Source organism: Portunus trituberculatus, chromosome 50 (genome assembly GCF_017591435.1).
Source record: "Portunus trituberculatus isolate SZX2019 chromosome 50, ASM1759143v1, whole genome shotgun sequence".
Lineage (NCBI taxonomy): Eukaryota > Metazoa > Arthropoda > Malacostraca > Decapoda > Portunidae > Portunus > Portunus trituberculatus.
Window position 1 is genome coordinate 16,082,868 of NC_059304.1, and position 18,118 is coordinate 16,100,985.

At 45.8% G+C, this 18,118-nt stretch overlaps 2 protein-coding genes across 7 annotated transcripts in view; one reads left to right on the plus strand and one right to left on the minus strand.

Moving 5' to 3' along the window:
• The window catches only part of LOC123500157 (zinc finger protein 385B-like), a 157,881-nt gene that overhangs the window by 60,384 nt on the left and 79,379 nt on the right, over positions 1 to 18,118 (minus strand). The window lies entirely within an intron of this gene.
• The window catches only part of LOC123499894, a 6,794-nt gene continuing 429 nt past the window's right edge, over positions 11,754 to 18,118 (plus strand). The window contains exons 1-2 of the mRNA XM_045248428.1: positions 11,754 to 11,775; positions 17,246 to 18,114. Coding sequence (XP_045104363.1) covers positions 11,754 to 11,775; positions 17,246 to 18,114 — 891 coding nt within the window. The remainder of the gene's footprint in view (positions 11,776 to 17,245; positions 18,115 to 18,118) is intronic.

The window sequence follows — 18,118 nt, forward strand, 5'->3', positions numbered from 1 at the left end:
AAGAAAGATTAAAAGAAAAGGCCCACTTGAGTGCTGGCTCTCTAAAAAGTGTAAAAGCGTCAGCCAAAGTTGGGAGCAAATGCCTCGATACCTCCCTCTTAAAAAAGACAAGTCGTAGGAATTTGGAAATACAGATGCAGGGAGGGAATTCCAGAGTTTACCAGTGAAATGGATGAATGATTGAGAGTATTGGTTAACTTTTGCGTTAGAGAGTTGGACAGAACGAATTTCAATCTAGAATAAACAGGTTAGGTTCTGCTTTTGCTCCTGTAAGTATTTGATTGAAGCAGCGCTAGTCACGAGGTTAAGGCAAGAGGGGCACAAACCCCGTGACACTAACAGTGCTGGTACCGCTGTATACTGACAGATCGCTTAGAGTCAGTTCAACACTGCAGCAAGGGCCATGTGCATGCCTGAAACAACGGTTTCAACACGCTCGTGGACAAGGCTTCTGCTGACATAAACCTCTACCTTCACTTTTCAAATTCTGAAGAGTTGCATACATTCTTTGATGGATTTAGGAGATACACACCGCTACTGTTGCTGGTGAGGCCCAACCTGGTCATGGGCGCCCTCCTTGTAGTGGCCGACCAAAGGCATTACAGCTGCACCAACCACCACGGCGTCCTTGGCGCGGCGGGGCGGGATTATTTAAACCCAATGAACAACACTGCTTCAGTATCTTTATTCAATGTTATTTCTACATAACAGCGATTACAATCATGTAAATATTGCCATGGTCAACTGTATTACATCTGCAAATTAGAGTCGAGGAATCAAAATTGTCTAGGATGACAAGCGACTCCACATCACCGCTAACAGGTCTACGTTATTATCATTGCTATTCATGTTATGATCATTCACATTTTGTTCTTTTATCTTATTTTGTATCAAATCAGGAATGAACTTTGTATTACATTATTTTTTCGTCATACTTTTAGCGTGTTGATATCATTGCGTCATCCCACTGTGAGCTCAGGAAGGAGCGGTGAGGAGCGGTAACAGCTATGAAACAAACACACCACTTTTCACGGCGTGCCAGAGAACATCCCGATGACCATCGAGCCACGCGTCACCATTGAAAAAATAGATAAAAAAAAGAAAAAGAAAAACAGCGCGTGGTAGTGAAGTAGCCCATAGTGGCATTCCTTCACGCTGTGTCATCTGTTTGAGATGTTTCTGTTTATCACAGTATTTACATGACATACTTCGGTTAAACTGCCAACCAATACATCACAGAAAGACTGGGCCACTGCTACTACTACTACTACTACTACTACTACTACTACTACTACTACTACTACTACTATAACCACTATTACTACTGCTACTACTACTACTACTACTACTACTACTACTACTACTACTACTACTGCTACTGCTACTACTACTACTACTACTACTGCTTCTACTATTACTACTATTGCTGCTACTACTACTACTGGTGCTACTACTGCTGCTGCTATTACTACTACTGCTACTACTACCACTGGTGCTGCTATTACTACTGCTGCTGCTGCTGCTGCTACTGCTACTACTACTGCTGCTGCTGCTGCCACTGCTGCTGCTGCACCATCATTTCTGCTGTTGGTGCTGCTGCTGCTGCTACTGCTGCTACTGCTACTGCTACTGCTGCTGCACTACTACTGCTACTGCTACTGCTGCTGCTGCACTGGCACTACTTCTGCTGCTGTTACTACTACTACTACTACTACTACTACTACTACTACTACTACTACTACTACTACTACTACTACTTCTTTGTGAAGTTATAAAGATGTGCCCAAACCCCCTTAAATGTGAAGTAATGATTGTGTGCCCACCCAAAAGACCTATCATCTTCCCACAACTTAAATTAAGTGGACATGAACTTCCGATAGTACACTCTTGCAAGCTACTTGGGCTCCACATTAATTCAGATCTTACTTGGAACCATCATATCACTCACATCATCAGTAGAGCTAGCAGTCTCCTTTTTATTCTATATCGAGCAAGACAATTTTCTTTTAGTCCAAATGTAATGTTCACATTATACTCATGGCATATAAGAACAGTCCTCGAATATGCTGCACCTGTGTGGCACCCAGGCCTCACGCAAGCGCAGCATAATTCACTTGAAAAACTTCAAAAGCGTTGCTTTAGAATTATACTGGGTGAGGGCTATCTTAACTACAACCATGCTTTGCAATTACTTGATACAGAATCATTATACAAGCGACGAGAAGCAGCAACAATAAAGTTTGGACAGGGTCTGCTCAGCACACCTGAGCTCAGAAATATTTTGCCACAGACCTTATATGATGTCCATGGTAGGGAAACAAGGAGAGGTAGTCAACTCTTGCAGTCAGTAAGGTGTAGGACCTCAAGATACCAGAAGTCTCCAATACCATATATTGTCTCTAAACTCAATGCCTTGTAAATACCTATGTACGTATTTTATCTTTATTTTAGTAACTTCTTGAACTTATTTTATCTTTCATGTAACTACCTAAATGGATAAGCACTTTTTTGTAAATCAAGACATGACGTTTTATAAATGACTTTGTAAAACTTTCTTGATAAATAAACCATCAATTATTATTATTATTATTATTACTACTATTACTACTACTACTACTACAACTACTGCTATTGCTGCAAATGGAAATATTGAAGACAAGTTTCAACATTAATATGGAATTGATGTGGCGGAGTGGCGGTCAAGTTCTCACGTTAATTTCTCACCATCGGAAAATATCAGGAAACTTATGGAGAGTTGGCACGCTGAGGCACGGTGGCGGCGGAGAGGGACAGAGAAGGTGGAGGAGAAAGAAAGAAGGAAAGGCACGCAAGAAAGAAACTGATGAGAAGACTTGGAATAAGAAGCACTGTGAAAAAGGAAAGAGGGAGACACGTGAATAAAAGTAAGGTGGTGAAGGTTTAAGTCGCAGTGCGTCATTTTCCTGTGGACTGTTGATTTGAAGCGAAGGATGACTTAGCTTCCTCCCGCTGGTCTGGAAGGACTCCCAACAAAACCTGACTGGGAAGGCGTCCACAGAAACGGCTGAACACGATACTATATTTCATAAACCATAAATCAGAATTCTAGCCACACGAGCAGCTGGGTGGCAACGACAAGTGTTGGGATCTTCCCTCCTTATTACTGAAGTCTAACATTTGGTGGTAGAAACGTTGTTGGAAAAGCATATTAAAACAGCCATGTACCCAAACGACAGGTGCGCCACCACCACCACCACCACCAGGGATGGGAGCTCGGAGCACCAAGTGAACGAGAGTGGCGCGAGTGTTTACTGGGCAGTAAACATTAACACACTTTTGCATGATTTGAACCGCACAGATGGCAACCAGGCAACCAGGCAACATGGCAACTAACATCCCACACCCACTACTTTTACTTTTCTCTCTCTCTCTCTCTCTCTCTCTCTCTCTCTCTCTCTCTCTCTTAGATAATTCCCAATTCTCCTGCCTGCTTTAAAGGCTCTATCTGTCCTACCTCCTCCTCCTCCTCCTCCTCCTCCTCCTCCTCTCGTCCCGTCCAGCTCCCCGCTCCTCAGGTAAGCTCTACATTACAGGGTTATCCCGTATTTGTGCTTTACGGGATGAAGCTTTCGCCGCACTTTTACGTTGAGAAATTCGGACGTTCATCTTTCCTTTCTCTTCATTTGTGAATAATCCACGCGTTATATACTTTTGGTTGACGATATATCGCGTTTTTTTTCTTTTTACAGTTCAGTAAGTTTAAAAAATGAGTTCATCCTTTCCTTTTCCTTTTTTTTTTTCTTTTCTGGCTAATGCACGTGTTTATCCTCTTGGAGTCTATGGTCATCGCAAGTTGTGTGTGTGTGTTTTTTTTTTTTTACAGCTTCGTGACTGCAATAAAATGTATCGGTGTAATTCCAGACTAATGAGTCCCTTTTGCTTATTAGCATGCGAAAATTATCCAGCACTATATCTCTTTTTTTTGTGTGGGGGGGGGGGAGTCGATCGCAGGTGGAGTATGCGAGGGGGGAGGATATATCCGAGTTCATTGCCGTAGCGGTATAACAGTGTGGGTGACACACACACACACACACACACACACACACACACACACACACACACACACACACCGGTAGCTCAGTGGTTAGAGCGCTGGCTTCACAAGCCAGATGACCGGGGTTCGATTCCCCGGCCGGGTGGAGATATTTGGGTGTCTCCTTTCACGTGTAGCCCCTGTTCACCTAGCAGTGAGTAGGTACGGGATGTAAATCGAGGAGTTGTGGCCTTGTTGTCCCGGTGTGTGGTGTGTGCCTGGTCTCAGACCTATCCCAAGATCGGAAATAATGAGCTCTGAGCTCGTTCCGTAGGGTAACGTCTGGCTGTCTCGTCAGAGACTGCAGCAGATCAAACAGTGAATTACACACACACACACACACACTGTTATCATAATGTGGATCACTCTTTACTCCACGCGGTATGTGAAAGGCATGACTGCTGGAAACTCAAATATTTGTGAATTATGCGTTGGACATTAACTAATTACATTCACTTATAAAAGATGAAATTACACACTGAAGCAAATGAATGTTTCACCCTCACTGGTGCTTGTGTGTGTGTGTGTGTGTGTGTGTGTGTAGGTTTTGAATTGTTAATTTTAGGTACTTCGAATAAACTAGAATAAGAATTATGTTTGAAAATAAAAGGATAAATAATGTAAGGGATTTTCAAGGATACAAACAAGTCCCATTTTCACAACATAGGAGTTTTCTTTGTGTGCACTGCAGGTGACAACAGTTGACATACTAAGACCTACTAACACAACATTGCATTTACATACTCTCAGGCGTCATGTTCTCATACTTTTCGTTCCAAGTTGAGGCTTCCAACGCCATGGGTTAACTAATATACAGCAAGGACGCAGCTGAATGGAGGTGAGACTTGCTTACACTTATTCAAGTATTAGTAAACGCTTCTATCCAAGGGTAAGAAAGACTTGAACAACACACTATAATCAATAACTACAGAGGAAGGGCCCTTATTCTTAAACACCTCAGTGCTTTCTCTTAACAATGTTTCATTGGTTCTATTGGAAGCTATTTTTTTTCTATGCAGGAAGGGAACCGGCCATGGTAATAAAAATGCAATAAAAAAAGACCTACTGAAATGCTGGTTCCGGGGCAGGATCAGGCTAATTGTATGGGACAAATATTTTGAGACTTAAATGACTTTTAAATGAGTTCAAGTCATAGCAAGAAGGACATACAGATGCAGGCCGGAAGGCCAGAAGAATTAATGAATGATTGAGAATATTTGTTAACTCTTGCATTAAACAGATGGAAAGAATAGGCGCCAGAGAAAGAAGAAAGTCTTGTGCAGCGAAGCCGCGGGAGAAGTGGAAACATGCATTGATTCCATCCTGTCTAAAAGAGCTATAATGAGTGGAATTCTTGTTTCCTTTCTCCCATACATAGAAAACATATACTCCATACATTGACGGATAAGACTACTATGCAAAGTTAGCAGAGACGGAGACGACGCAAAACACCCAACTTCATAGAAACTGTGAAGTTTCCAATTTAGATTAAAAGTAAAGGAAAGACAGAGGATGTTTAGTGTAGAAGAGGGGGACAGGTGAGTCTCATGGAAGAAGACGGGATAGTTGTCTGGAAGGTTGTATCGAATAAATAAATGGAGGAATTTGATTTTTGAGGCATTACATTTGCTCTGTCCCAATCAGAAATTTTAATGAACTCAAAAGTCAGGCGTTCTGTGGAAAAATGCAGGGTGGTATCATCAGGATAGCAGACTCTAAAGTATTTTCGTCATTCTAATAAGTTTAATACGGTTTTTGCGACAACAACTAGAGAAACACTCATGAAAATCCAACTGAACACATTTGAGACCTTAGAAAATAGTCATAGCCCCAAATAGAACCTAGAGCGTTTGATTATTACGTAGCTTCTTGACACACATTCCAACACACACAAACGCAACGCAGGCCAGACTCAGCACGTGGACGCTGTTTATTGACACAGATTTGCGCAGTTTGTTATTCCTGACACTTGTGATGATAAACTATGCTTTACCGTGCCCTCCCGTCTACACACTTCACTGAAACTCCCTTCATGCCTTCCTATTGCACTCCGCTCAGGAACCTTCCGTAGATCTCGCTTCGTGTTCATTACCATTCTCTACTTTACAAATTTTTTTCCACGTCAAACTCCACCCACTGAACTTTTCCTTCAACCTTTCCACAATTCACTTCGCTTCCTACGAAATGTTTGAATGATCATGACGATGATGATGATGATTGTGATGATAATGATGATGAGGAGGAGGAGGACGTCCTATACTATATGAAAAAATAAAAAATAAAATTTTGTGTATGTTTATCTTCTATGCGCACTCCCGAACTGTGTGTGTGTGTGTGTGTGTGGCGGCGAGGTGTTCATTAGTGCTAACATGGACTGATCAGCATCTCGTGCACATTAATGAAAACACACACACACAAACACACACACACACACAGAGACACACACACACACGCACACACACACACACACACACACACACACACACACACACACACACACACACACTTCATCAATTCCTTCTTAGCCTCTCTCTCCTTTTCCTCCTAATTTCCTTGTTCCTTCTCGTATTCTCCATATTTTCCTCTTCATCCAATCTTTTACTTCCTTTTATTCTCCTCCTTCAGCGTCAGAGGTCAGAGGGCAGCGTCAGTCACGAGTCTTTTCCGGTTGTTTCCTTCCGTTACGCCTATTCCATCCCTCCATCTCATTCCCTAGCTGTTACCCCTTTTTTTCCTTCCCTCCTTACTTTTTTCCTCCTCTCCTTCCCTTCCTGTACTTCCTATTCCTATTATTTCATTCTAATGCTTGCTTTCTTTTCTCTTTCCTTTCTTCCATTTTTCCATGTAATTCTAGTTTTCCATTACCGTGTGTTTATTTTTTCATTGAAGTACTTTGGAGAAACTGTATTCACAAGATTACCAGATTACCGGAGATTTATGAGTGATTACAAATGAATAAATCTTAAGAAATTTTAGTACAAAAGAAAAAGTAAGGTATTGTGTCGTAACGTCGTGTGGTAAGTGAAGGGTGCACAATGCTTAACACCTTCAATATCATGACGTGTTTTCATATTTATTCTGCTTACTATTTAGTGATTTTATACAGCTTCAGACTTTTATGTGGGGATTAAAATAGTGAAAACACTGGTCATTGATCGTCTGATTTCCATAGACCCTTCTTAATCTAAGTAAAATCGTTTTTAATGCTACCCAAACTCGTGGTAAAAATGTCTTAGTACTGAAAGGGTTAAGCTAAGTACTTATTGCCAACATTCAAATACAGGGAAGTGGAATTTCAGGACCATCTCCATAAGTAACAGTGTTACGCCAACATCGCTTATTGGACGCGTTGTCTGAGTTGCCAGACGTCGCTATCTACACTTCACTATACTACCATGCAGTATATATATTGCCTAACTACGAATGTAAGGGTATACATTTCTCCATCATATAGATATGCCTTACATTTCTTTGGCAGTTTCAGACTTTCAGGGCTCGTCCCACGGTGTTATCATTTACACAATAATACCTATTCTTCTCTTTACAAAGTTGAGGAATGACAGACACAAACACTGATTCATTCCGCTACGTTACGGTTTAAAGAATACTGTTTTTCTCTTAACATATATGAGGAATGATTCATTCTGTTGCGTTGTGGTTTAAACAACCAACCGTTTATCTATAGTAAGGCGCTTTTATCATCATCTTCCCTTGATCTCCACCCTAATGAGCTTCCTATTTTGTTTCCGTGTTCGCTGGTAATTCCGCTGCGTTTCATCCTTGATTGCCGCGCCGAGGATGACGGTGACGCAACACACCTAACGTGACGAGCTACCTCATGCACGTCAACCTCCGGGATACTATTTTCAAACAATATAGGCTCTTATCAAACTTTCCAAATGCTCTCGTCTCCACTACTACTACTACTACTACTACTACTACTACCTCAGACAATTAATTACATTGGCTCACATTTTTTTTTTTTTCACGATGAGGGAGCAGTTTTCACTATACAAGCCTTAGCAATAGGAACAATGATGTATAATTTCCTCTCACGTGGACATTTATGATTGTTGAATATTTATTACATTGCTCTTATGTGAAATCAATGTTACTTCAAAGTGTAATCTTCCCAGACACAACGCCCGTATTCAGAAACACCTCCTCTTACTACGACAATTTTCCAAGGCCACAGAGATAACTAGCCGGGTTTTTAAGACAGTTTTTCCTATTAATAAACTAGAAATCTTGCCATTCTGCCACTAGAACCATAACAATACTCTTAATACACGAGGAAGTATCTTCAATTGGAGCCTTTAGAAAGCAGTGATAGTGAAAGAGCAAAGCGTTTAAGAATACGGGACAGCTTGACTGAATGACGGCCCATGGACACCACCTCACTGACTAACGAACCACAACCAGACCAGACCAGGCCAGGCCAAGCCAGTCTGCAGCATGTCCACGCCTCACACATGGATTGAGCGATGCACTACAAGGCAAGACCAGTTTATGGAGTGCATGAGAGAAAACACGTGTGTCAATCCGGTTCCCTTTTCTTCCTTCTTTCCTCTCTTCTTTCTCCTACCGCTTCTTCCCACTGTTTTATTTTTCTATTTTCTTCTTTCCTTCTTTTTTTTCACTTATTTCCTGAATCTTTTTCTTCCTTTATTTATATTTTCCTCTCCTCCCTTCCTTCCTTTTTTTTCTCCATTCTTTCTTGTATCCTTCATTTTTCTTCCTCTCCCTTCTACTACTTCAACCCTCTTTTCATTTCTTATCCTTTTATCTTTTTGGCTCTTTTCTTGTCCATTCCATTATTCCCTCCGTCATTTCCTCCTCCCTTCCTTTTCCTTTCCCTCCTTTAGATTCGTCTCTTTCTTCCTTTCGTACAACTGTTTCCCAAGTTACTTCCCACCTGCTTGTTCCATGTCCTCTCTTTCCCTGTGTCTTACATCGTCTTCTCTTTCCCTCATCTCCCTTCCCTTCTTCCCTTCCTCCCCTTGGCAAGTCAGTTTCACACTTAAGACAAAAAAGTAACGATTTTTTTTTTTCTCTAAGGATCAAAATGTCAAGATTCCCCCCTCCATCACCCCCACTCTCTCTCTCTCTCTCTCTCTCTCTCTCTCTCTCTCTCTCTCTCTCTCTCTCTCTATCTCTCTCTCTCTTTCAGGTAAGTAAAATGGCGTTTCGTGTCCCAAGGTATTACTGGTATAAGCATCCCCTCGTGTCTAAGTTAAGGGGATTGCACCAAGCTTCTCTCCGTCTGTCCATCTACCCGTCTGTTTCCCTATCCGCGCACACGTGTGTGTGTGTTTCACTGCTTGATCTGCTGCAGTCTCTGACGAGACAGCCAGACGTTACCCTACGGAACGAGCTCAGAGCTCATTATTTCCGATCTTCGGATAGGCCTGAGACCAGGCACACACCACACACCGAGACAACAAGGTCACAACTCCTCGATTTACATCCCGTACCTACTCACTGCTAGGTGAACAGGGGCTACACGTGAAAGGAGACACACCCAAATATCTCCACCCAGCCGGGGAATCGAACCCCGGTCCTCTGGCTTGTGAAGCCAGCGCTCTAACCACTGAGCTACCGGTGTGTGTGTGTGTGTGTGTGTGTGTGTGTGTGTGTGTGTGTGTGTGTGTGTGTCTATGTGTGTGTGTGTGTGTGTCTGTGTGTGTGTGTGTGCCCCTGTCACTCTGTGCAGCAAATGAGACCAACTCAAGTTTTCATTGTTGACAGCTGACTGGCAAGTGGTGGCATTGTATTACTACTCTCCACGTTGTACTTGAAAGTACTTCTCTCTCTCTCTCTCTCTCTCTCTCTCTCTCTCTCTCTCTCTCTCTCTCTCTCTCTCTCTCTCTCTCTCTCTCTCTCTCTCTCTCTCTCTCTCTCTCTCTCTCGTCACTGTTCGGCCACGGCTATGCTCTCATTTGCAAGGCGAGACACTCAATTACCTACTTTATGCGCTCAACTCACGGCGTGTCCCTTCCTTCTCCTCTCTCTCTCTCTCTCTCTCTCTCTCTCTCTCTCTCTCTCTCTCTCTCTCTCTGTGTGTGTGTGTGTGTGTGTGTGTGTTAATTCACCTCGGTCGCCTGCTGGTCATCCAGCCAGTCTTCCCCATTACGGAGCGAGCTAAGAGCTCATAGACCGATCTTCGGGTAGGACTGAGACCACAACACACTCCACACACCGGGAATGCGAGGCCACAACCCCTCGAGTTACATCCCGTACCTATTTACTGCTAGGTGAACAGGAGCCACACATTAAGAGGCTTACCCTTTTGCCTCGCCGCTTACCGGGACTCGAACCCGGCCCTCTCGATTGTGAGTCGAGCGTGCTAACCACTACACTACGCGGTGTGTGTGTGTGTGTGTGTGTGTGTGTGTGTGTGTGTGTGTGTGTGTGTGTGTGTGTGTGTGTGTGTGTGTGTGTGTGTGTGATCTAACTTATAGCAATACTCTACCAGTTAATTCTGTCTAATAAAGTTATTTTACCAATGTAGCTAATATCATGGATATTATCAAGTTCTCTCTCTCTCTCTCTCTCTCTCTCTCTCTCTCTCTCTCTCTCTCTCTCTCTCTCTCTCTCTCTCTCGTGTGTGCGTGTTACAGTACAGAGGAAGATAAGTGGTTAATGGTTTCCGGCTGCCTCCCTGTCCTACATATGAACCTGTAGTGACGAGGCTGCCTGGATAACTACTGTTGTATAGTACATGCCACCCTCAAACTCCCTCCCGCTCTCCCGACACTTACCACCTTATTGACCAACATTACAGGAACGTATGGCTTTACATAGCGCTCACTCTCCAACTCTCGCTGTCCTGACACGAAAACCATACTGACCAATGCTACGGGGATGTACGGCTGTCAAGTTTATGGCTATGGAATTCCAAGGCAATAGAAGTGTAAATTTATTGAATTTACAGCTATTGAATTTGTATGTAAAGGATTTGGTAAGTTTTCCAAAAATAGGAAGGGTATAGAAGTGAAATTTTAGATTAATGGGGGTTGAAAACCTATTGAAGTGGTATGAGGGATATAACACGGGAATAAACCAAATCTTCAAGGTTAGGATAGGAGAAAATAACGGGTAGAAACTGATTACGCTAGCACTGAAAAAAAAGACAGAAAGAAAATTATTTATTCTCAAAAGTAGTGGAGCATGAATAGCAAAGACTCAGTAATCAAGTGGTTAGTGCCAACTCATTAGAGAGCTTTGAGAGATGATTAGACAAATTTATGGATGGGGATTGTAGTGGAAACAAAGAATACCTTTTTACAGAGACTGATTAGTGTAGGTGTAATGGCTTGTTGCAACTTACATTATGTTCTTATGGAGTGTGAGGGCAAGTAACTGACAGGTAGTATTCTCAATCATTTATACTCTGGAACTCCCTACCTTCTTCGATATTTCCAACTTCCTATGACTTAACTTCATAGAGAGGGAGGTTTCAAGACATTTATCTATTTTCTGTGGTTAATTTCCTCAGAACCTTTTTTTTTTTCGTTTTTATGTTGCCCTTGGCCAGCTTTACCCTTTTACGTAAAAAAAAGATCAAGACATCAGTCCTCGTCTCGTCACGTTCACTGTTCCTGCCGCGGAGATTCAATTAATTACAGCCTGTCATTAAGCCTGCTCTTCTCAAAGCGTTAATTGCCAACTCCCTCCCATTATGGCTTGGTGTGATGACGATGGTGAACTGTGTGTGTGTGTGTGTGTGTGTGTGTGTGTGTGTGTGTGTGTGTGTGTGTGTGTGTGTGTGTGTGTGTGTGTGTGTGTGTGTGTGTATGTGCAGTGACTTGTATGTACATTATGGGATCATTTCCATTTAATTAAATCCAACACAAAAAGTGACGAGTGAGGAGGGAACTTTAGAAATTACATACATTAATCGATAGGGATGATATGTGAGTGAGTGAGTGAGTGAGTGAGTGAGTGAGTGAGTGAGTGAATGAGTGAGTGAGTGTGTGAGTGAGTATTGGTGGACTTATGTATAAAAATTCCCGCGAGTACGTCTTTTGGTGTCTTGCAATGTAACGTTCTAAAAACAATAAACGTAGTAGGCAATGCTCTCTCTCTCTCTCTCTCTCTCTCTCTCTCTCTTTTTTTTTCTCTCTCTCTCTCAATGGCGGTGACTTTTTGCCCTGCGCTCTTTTTCCCTCTAAATTTGACTGACGCTCCGCAGGTTTGCCTCCATTCGCGCTACCAAAGCCCCAATAAATGCTGCTCCTCCCAGATCTATAATTAGATTTTGTCATAAGGGCCACTTGTACGTGACTCCTCCAGGCGCCACGACAGAGACCCAAGGCACTGTACTGGCCCGAGGACGACGAGAAGAGGCCAATTATTGATCTTTTAGTGAACTGCAATATTATTTCAGCATATCTAGCATAGCGGGAAAACTGAAGTATAGATCTCTCTCTCTCTCTCTCTCTCTCTCTCTCTCTCTCTCTCTCTCTCTCTCTCTCTCTCTCTCTCTCTCTCTCTCTCTCTCTCTCTCTCTCTCTCTCTCTCTCTCTCTCTCACACACACACACACACACACACACACACACACACACACACACTAACTCTCCTTCCTACTCGTTTTAAACTCGAGGCAGGTGGGGAGGGGGATGCGGCGGCAGAGATAGTGGGTAGAATCTGGGATATGAAAAAGGAGAGATGGCACTACTGAGGTAGGGGTAAGGGCAGCAGGGATGGGAGAGCGGGTAGGTTGGGTAGTAGGACGAAAAATGTTAGGGGGGTGGGGAGCCGAGGGATGAGGAAGAAGTGGGATGGAGGGACGCAAGAGGTAGAAAGGCAGTGTAAGAGGGTGAGGAAGCGGAGGTGGGATGTGGAAGGGGAGCGGATCGCTTCCCTTAATTAACCACACGTTCTTTACGTGGTCGTCATTATCCCGAAACGAGGCGCCAAGGACGAGGCGGCCCCGTGCGGTCCGTCTGGTTACACAACCCAGCCATCCCACGCCCCGAGTCTTGCCTTGGCACACTGTCGCGTCAAGGTAGAGGTGAGACAACGAGTGTTATGGAATCCATCACGAACTGAGAGAACAACAACGAGAGAGAAACCATGCACCGTTTGGCTACGTATACCGTTTGTATCATTACGGTTATGGCTGGTATACTCCTTCCCTTCTCTCCCTTCTAGAAAAAGAAACCCTCCTTTCCGAGAGAGAGAGAGAGAGAGAGAGAGAGAGAGAGAGAGAGAGAGAGAGAGAGAGAGAGAGAGAGAGAGAGAGAGAGAGAGAGAGAGAGAGAGAGAGAGAGAGAGAGAGAGAGAGAGAGAGAGAGAGAGAGAGAGAGAGAGAGAGAGAGAGAGAGAGAGAGAGAGAGAGAGAGAGAGAGAGAGAGAGAGAGAGAGAGAGAGAGAGAGAGAGAGAGAGAGAGAGAGAGAGAGAGAGAGAGAGAGAGAGAGAGAGAGAGAGAGAGAGAGAGAGAGAGAGAGAGAGAGAGAGAGAGAGAGAGAGAGAGAGAGAGAGAGAGAGAGAGAGAGAGAGAGAGAGAGAGAGAGAGAGAGAGAGAGAGAGAGAGAGAGAGAGAGAGAGAGAGAGAGAGAGAGAGAGAGAGAGAGAGAGAGAGAGAGAGAGAGAGAGAGAGAGAGAGAGAGAGAGAGAGAGAGAGAGAGAGAGAGAGAGAGAGAGAGAGAGAGAGAGAGAGAGAGAGAGAGAGAGAGAGAGAGAGAGAGAGAGAGAGAGAGAGAGAGAGAGAGAGAGAGAGAGAGAGAGAGAGAGAGAGAGAGAGAGAGAGAGAGAGAGAGAGAGAGAGAGAGAGAGAGAGAGAGAGAGAGAGAGAGAGAGAGAGAGAGAGAGAGAGAGAGAGAGAGAGAGAGAGAGAGAGAGAGAGAGAGAGAGAGAGAGAGAGAGAGAGAGAGAGAGAGAGAGAGAGAGAGAGAGAGAGAGAGAGAGAGAGAGAGAGAGAGAGAGAGAGAGAGAGAGAGAGAGAGAGAGAGAGAGAGAGAGAGAGAGAGAGAGAGAGAGAGAGAGAGAGAGAGAGAGAGAGAGAGAGAGAGAGAGAGAGAGAGAGAGAGAGAGAGAGAGAGAGAGAGAGAGAGAGAGAGAGAGAGAGAGAGAGAGAGAGAGAGAGAGAGAGAGAGAGAGAGAGAGAGAGAGAGAGAGAGAGAGAGAGAGAGAGAGAGAGAGAGAGAGAGAGAGAGAGAGAGAGAGAGAGAGAGAGAGAGAGAGAGAGAGAGAGAGAGAGAGAGAGAGAGAGAGAGAGAGAGAGAGAGAGAGAGAGAGAGAGAGAGAGAGAGAGAGAGAGAGAGAGAGAGAGAGAGAGAGAGAGAGAGAGAGAGAGAGAGAGAGAGAGAGAGAGAGAGAGAGAGAGAGAGAGAGAGAGAGAGAGAGAGAGAGAGAGAGAGAGAGAGAGAGAGAGAGAGAGAGAGAGAGAGAGAGAGAGAGAGAGAGAGAGAGAGAGAGAGAGAGAGAGAGAGAGAGAGAGAGAGAGAGAGAGAGAGAGAGAGAGAGAGAGAGAGAGAGAGAGAGAGAGAGAGAGAGAGAGAGAGAGAGAGAGAGAGAGAGAGAGAGAGACTACCAGGAGGACAAGCTTCAGTGTCATCAGCTGGGGCTCGTGGGCAGCTCTGATCATCACGCTGTACTGACACAGCTGGAAGTGGGCGTGGCTCAGGACGAGGCCACCACCCGCACCATCTGGCTGTGGAACAAAGCAGACTGGGCTTCCTGCGCCGCGACCTGACCCACACCCCATGGGCCACTCTGCTACAGGGAGGAGCAGAGAGTGAAGCACTTGCACTCACCTCTCACCTTCTCGCCCTCCAGAGACGCCACGTCCCACACAGGGAATACACCACCAGACCGACGGATCAGCCATGGTTTGGCTACCGTTGCCGTGTTGCTGCTGAGGCAAAGTATGCTGCCTGGCTCCGCTACAAGAGGAACCCGACTCGGCGCAACAAGGACCTGCATAGGGCTGCATGCAGGAGGATGGTGGTAACCAGCAAGTGGGCCTTAAAAAAGTGGGAGGAAAGCCTGCGCCGGAAACTGTGTGGCACTGGCGTAGGAAACAAAACTTGGTGGTCCCTTGTTAAGGACAAACAGGAACTGGCCACCAAGAATCCATCCCTCCCTCAGCAAGCAGGACGGTACTGTCGCCACCAGCAGTAAGGAGAGGGCACAGTTGCTGGCTTCCTTGTTTGCTGGAAAATGAAGGTGGGGAATCCACAGCAGCCACCGCCTCAGCTGGTCCAGCAATGTGAGAAGACTGTCACCATGGTGGAGGTGACGCATCAGCAGGTGAAGCGATTATTGCGGGGCTGGACACACAGAAAGCCACCGGCCCTGATGACATCAGCCCGCACCTGCTGAAGCGATGCTCCCAGGAACTGGCTGCCCCTCTCACCCAAGTTCACAACTTGTGTACGGGAAAACGTCTGGCCTTCAGTGTGGAAGGAGGCTCGAGTAGTTCCTGCACACAAAAAGCTCCAGGACGGACCCAAAAAACTACAGACCCATATCCCTGTTGTCAGTGGTGGGTAAAGTGTTTGAGAGGGTCGTGGCAGAGGTGGTGTGTAGCCATCTCAAGGACAATGCCCTCCTCTCAGACCAACAGTTTGGGTTCAGACCTGGAAGGTCAACCTCCGACCTAATGATGCTTCTCACCAGGCAGTGGCAGGACGCCCTCGACGACGGCAAGGACACTATAGTGGTTGCTTTGGACATAGCAGGAGCTTTTGATAAAGTATGGCACAACGGATTACTAGAAAAGCTTCGTGCTAAAGGCATCCAGGGTGGCTTGCTACGACTCCTGGGAAATTACCTGCAGGACAGAAGCCTCAAGGTGGTTGTCAACGGGCAAACATCTGAGTCCCTGCCTGTGGAGGCATCAGTGCCACAGGGTTCAATTCTTGGCCCACTCCTGTGGAATATCTACGTGGATGATCTTCTCCAGCTACTGCCAGGAGTCAAGGCCTATGCTGATGACTGCACCCTCTCCTATACCTATCCACGCCAGGACAGTGGGCGGGCTGCTGAGGCCATCAATCAGCAGCTACGAGTGATAGAGGAGTGGGGTGCTCGCTGGCAAGTGACATTCGCGCCGGAGAAGACACAGGCAATGGTTGTCTCTCGGTCCCCAGCCGCCATGGCAGCAATGGCAGGAAAGTTGTCTTTGGCGCTGCTGCTCTCCCACTCCAAGATGACGTCAAGATACTTGGAGTGGAGGTGGATCGAGGGCTGAGGTTTGACAGCCATGTCAAAACCATTGCCAAGAAAGCCTCTCACAGGATCTCCGCTCTCAGAAGGATCGCCAGTTTCCTCGACAGGAAGGGGAGACTGCTGCTGTACAAGGCACAGGTGCGGCCCCACCTTGAGTACGCAGCTCTCTCCTGGATGTCCTGTGCCGCCACACACAGAAGGAGACTGGACAGCATCCAACGCCGCGCCATACGGCTAGTAGATGCTGCAATACCACCTCACCCAGAGCCTGAGCGTCCCTTGATTCACTGGAACACCGCAGAGATGTGGCGGCGATCGTAGTGTTCCATAAGGCACAGGTGCAAAGAGTGCCACATCTGGCAGGGCTGCGTCATCCTCTGAGAGTCACCGCACGGAGCACGAGAACGGTGCTCAATGGTGGTGACGCCGTAGAGGTGCCGCGATCCCACGGGTGTCAGCATCAACGCACCTTCGCAGGACGCGTCTCCAGGATGTGGAACTTGTTCACGGCCGCGGTGCCTCACGTCCAGGAGATGAACACACACAGTGTCAAACTGATGGCACATAAGTGGAGACAGACACTGCCAACTCCTCTGACACTCTTTGTGACGTGACACTCAGTGTAGTGCAGTGCGTGAATAGTGCTAGTGAAGTGAAAAGAATAGTGCTCCATTTACATGCTGACCATCTTGTATATTATCTATTTTTAAGTCTTGTAAATATTGTAGAGAAATAGATTGTAGTACCCTTAGAATAGGTAGCACACGACAGTGCGCCTTTGGGTACATGTTCTTCTGTATAAATTATGTTTAAATAAAAAAAAAAAAAAAGAGAGAGAGAGAGAGAGAGAGAGAGAGAGAGAGCAGACAGACAGACAGAGAGACAGACAGACAGACAGACAGACAGACAGAAAGAGAGAGAGAGAGAGAAAGAGAGAGACGATAAAGTGCCGAGTTCCTATGCCCGTGTCAGAGGTTACTCCACCTGGATAAGGAAAGAGATCGACACAGGGTGGCGGTGTAGCGTTCTGTCACAAAGAGACGCTCAACGTCCAGGTGGTGGAGCCTCCCACACCAGTGCCCAGAGAACTTGAACTCATCGCGCTGAAAATAATTGACGGTAACGGCAAAGGATTATTGTGTGTGGGTTGTTACCGGCCTCCATGGCAGGGATCAGTGCTGTTAGACTACCTCACTGAAAACCTTGACACCATGTCGACAGCCAGTCAGTGTGATAGTGTAGTGGTGTTGGGTGATCTCAACCAGCACATGGTCCAGGAGGCATTCAACACCCTGCTGGTTGTGTACAACTTACACAACCACGTCACTTTCCCCACACACCGTTCGGGATCTTCACTGGACCCCGTTGTGACGGATCTCCCTCGCCACTCGATACAGTGCTTTCCCTTAGACTTTGTTGGTACCTACGACCATGTGGCAGTCCTCACCAGGATCCAGTTCAGGAAACCGAGTGAGGAGAGCTCTACCCGCACTCTCTGGCGGTGGGAGGCGGCCAACTGGGATGCTCTCAGGGTTGCTCTGAGAAATACAGACTGGGGAGAAGTGCTACGTGGTGATGTTAACCAGCAGGTCCAGCGACTCAGTGAGCTACTCCACGCCCTTCAGCTCAGCTGGGTGCCTCACTCCAACCACACCAACAAAGCATCTGACCAGCCCTGGTTTGGCCCAGAGTGCCGTGCTGCCGCTGAGGCCAAGTACCGTGCCTGGCGTGCTTTAAAGAGGCATCCCAATGCCAGAACCAGGCAAAGGCACAGAGAGGCTACAGCACGCATGACAGCCACTCAGGTGTGGGCCAGGGATGAGTGGAAGGCGAACATAAGGAGCAAATTGAGAGGTAGTCAGGTCG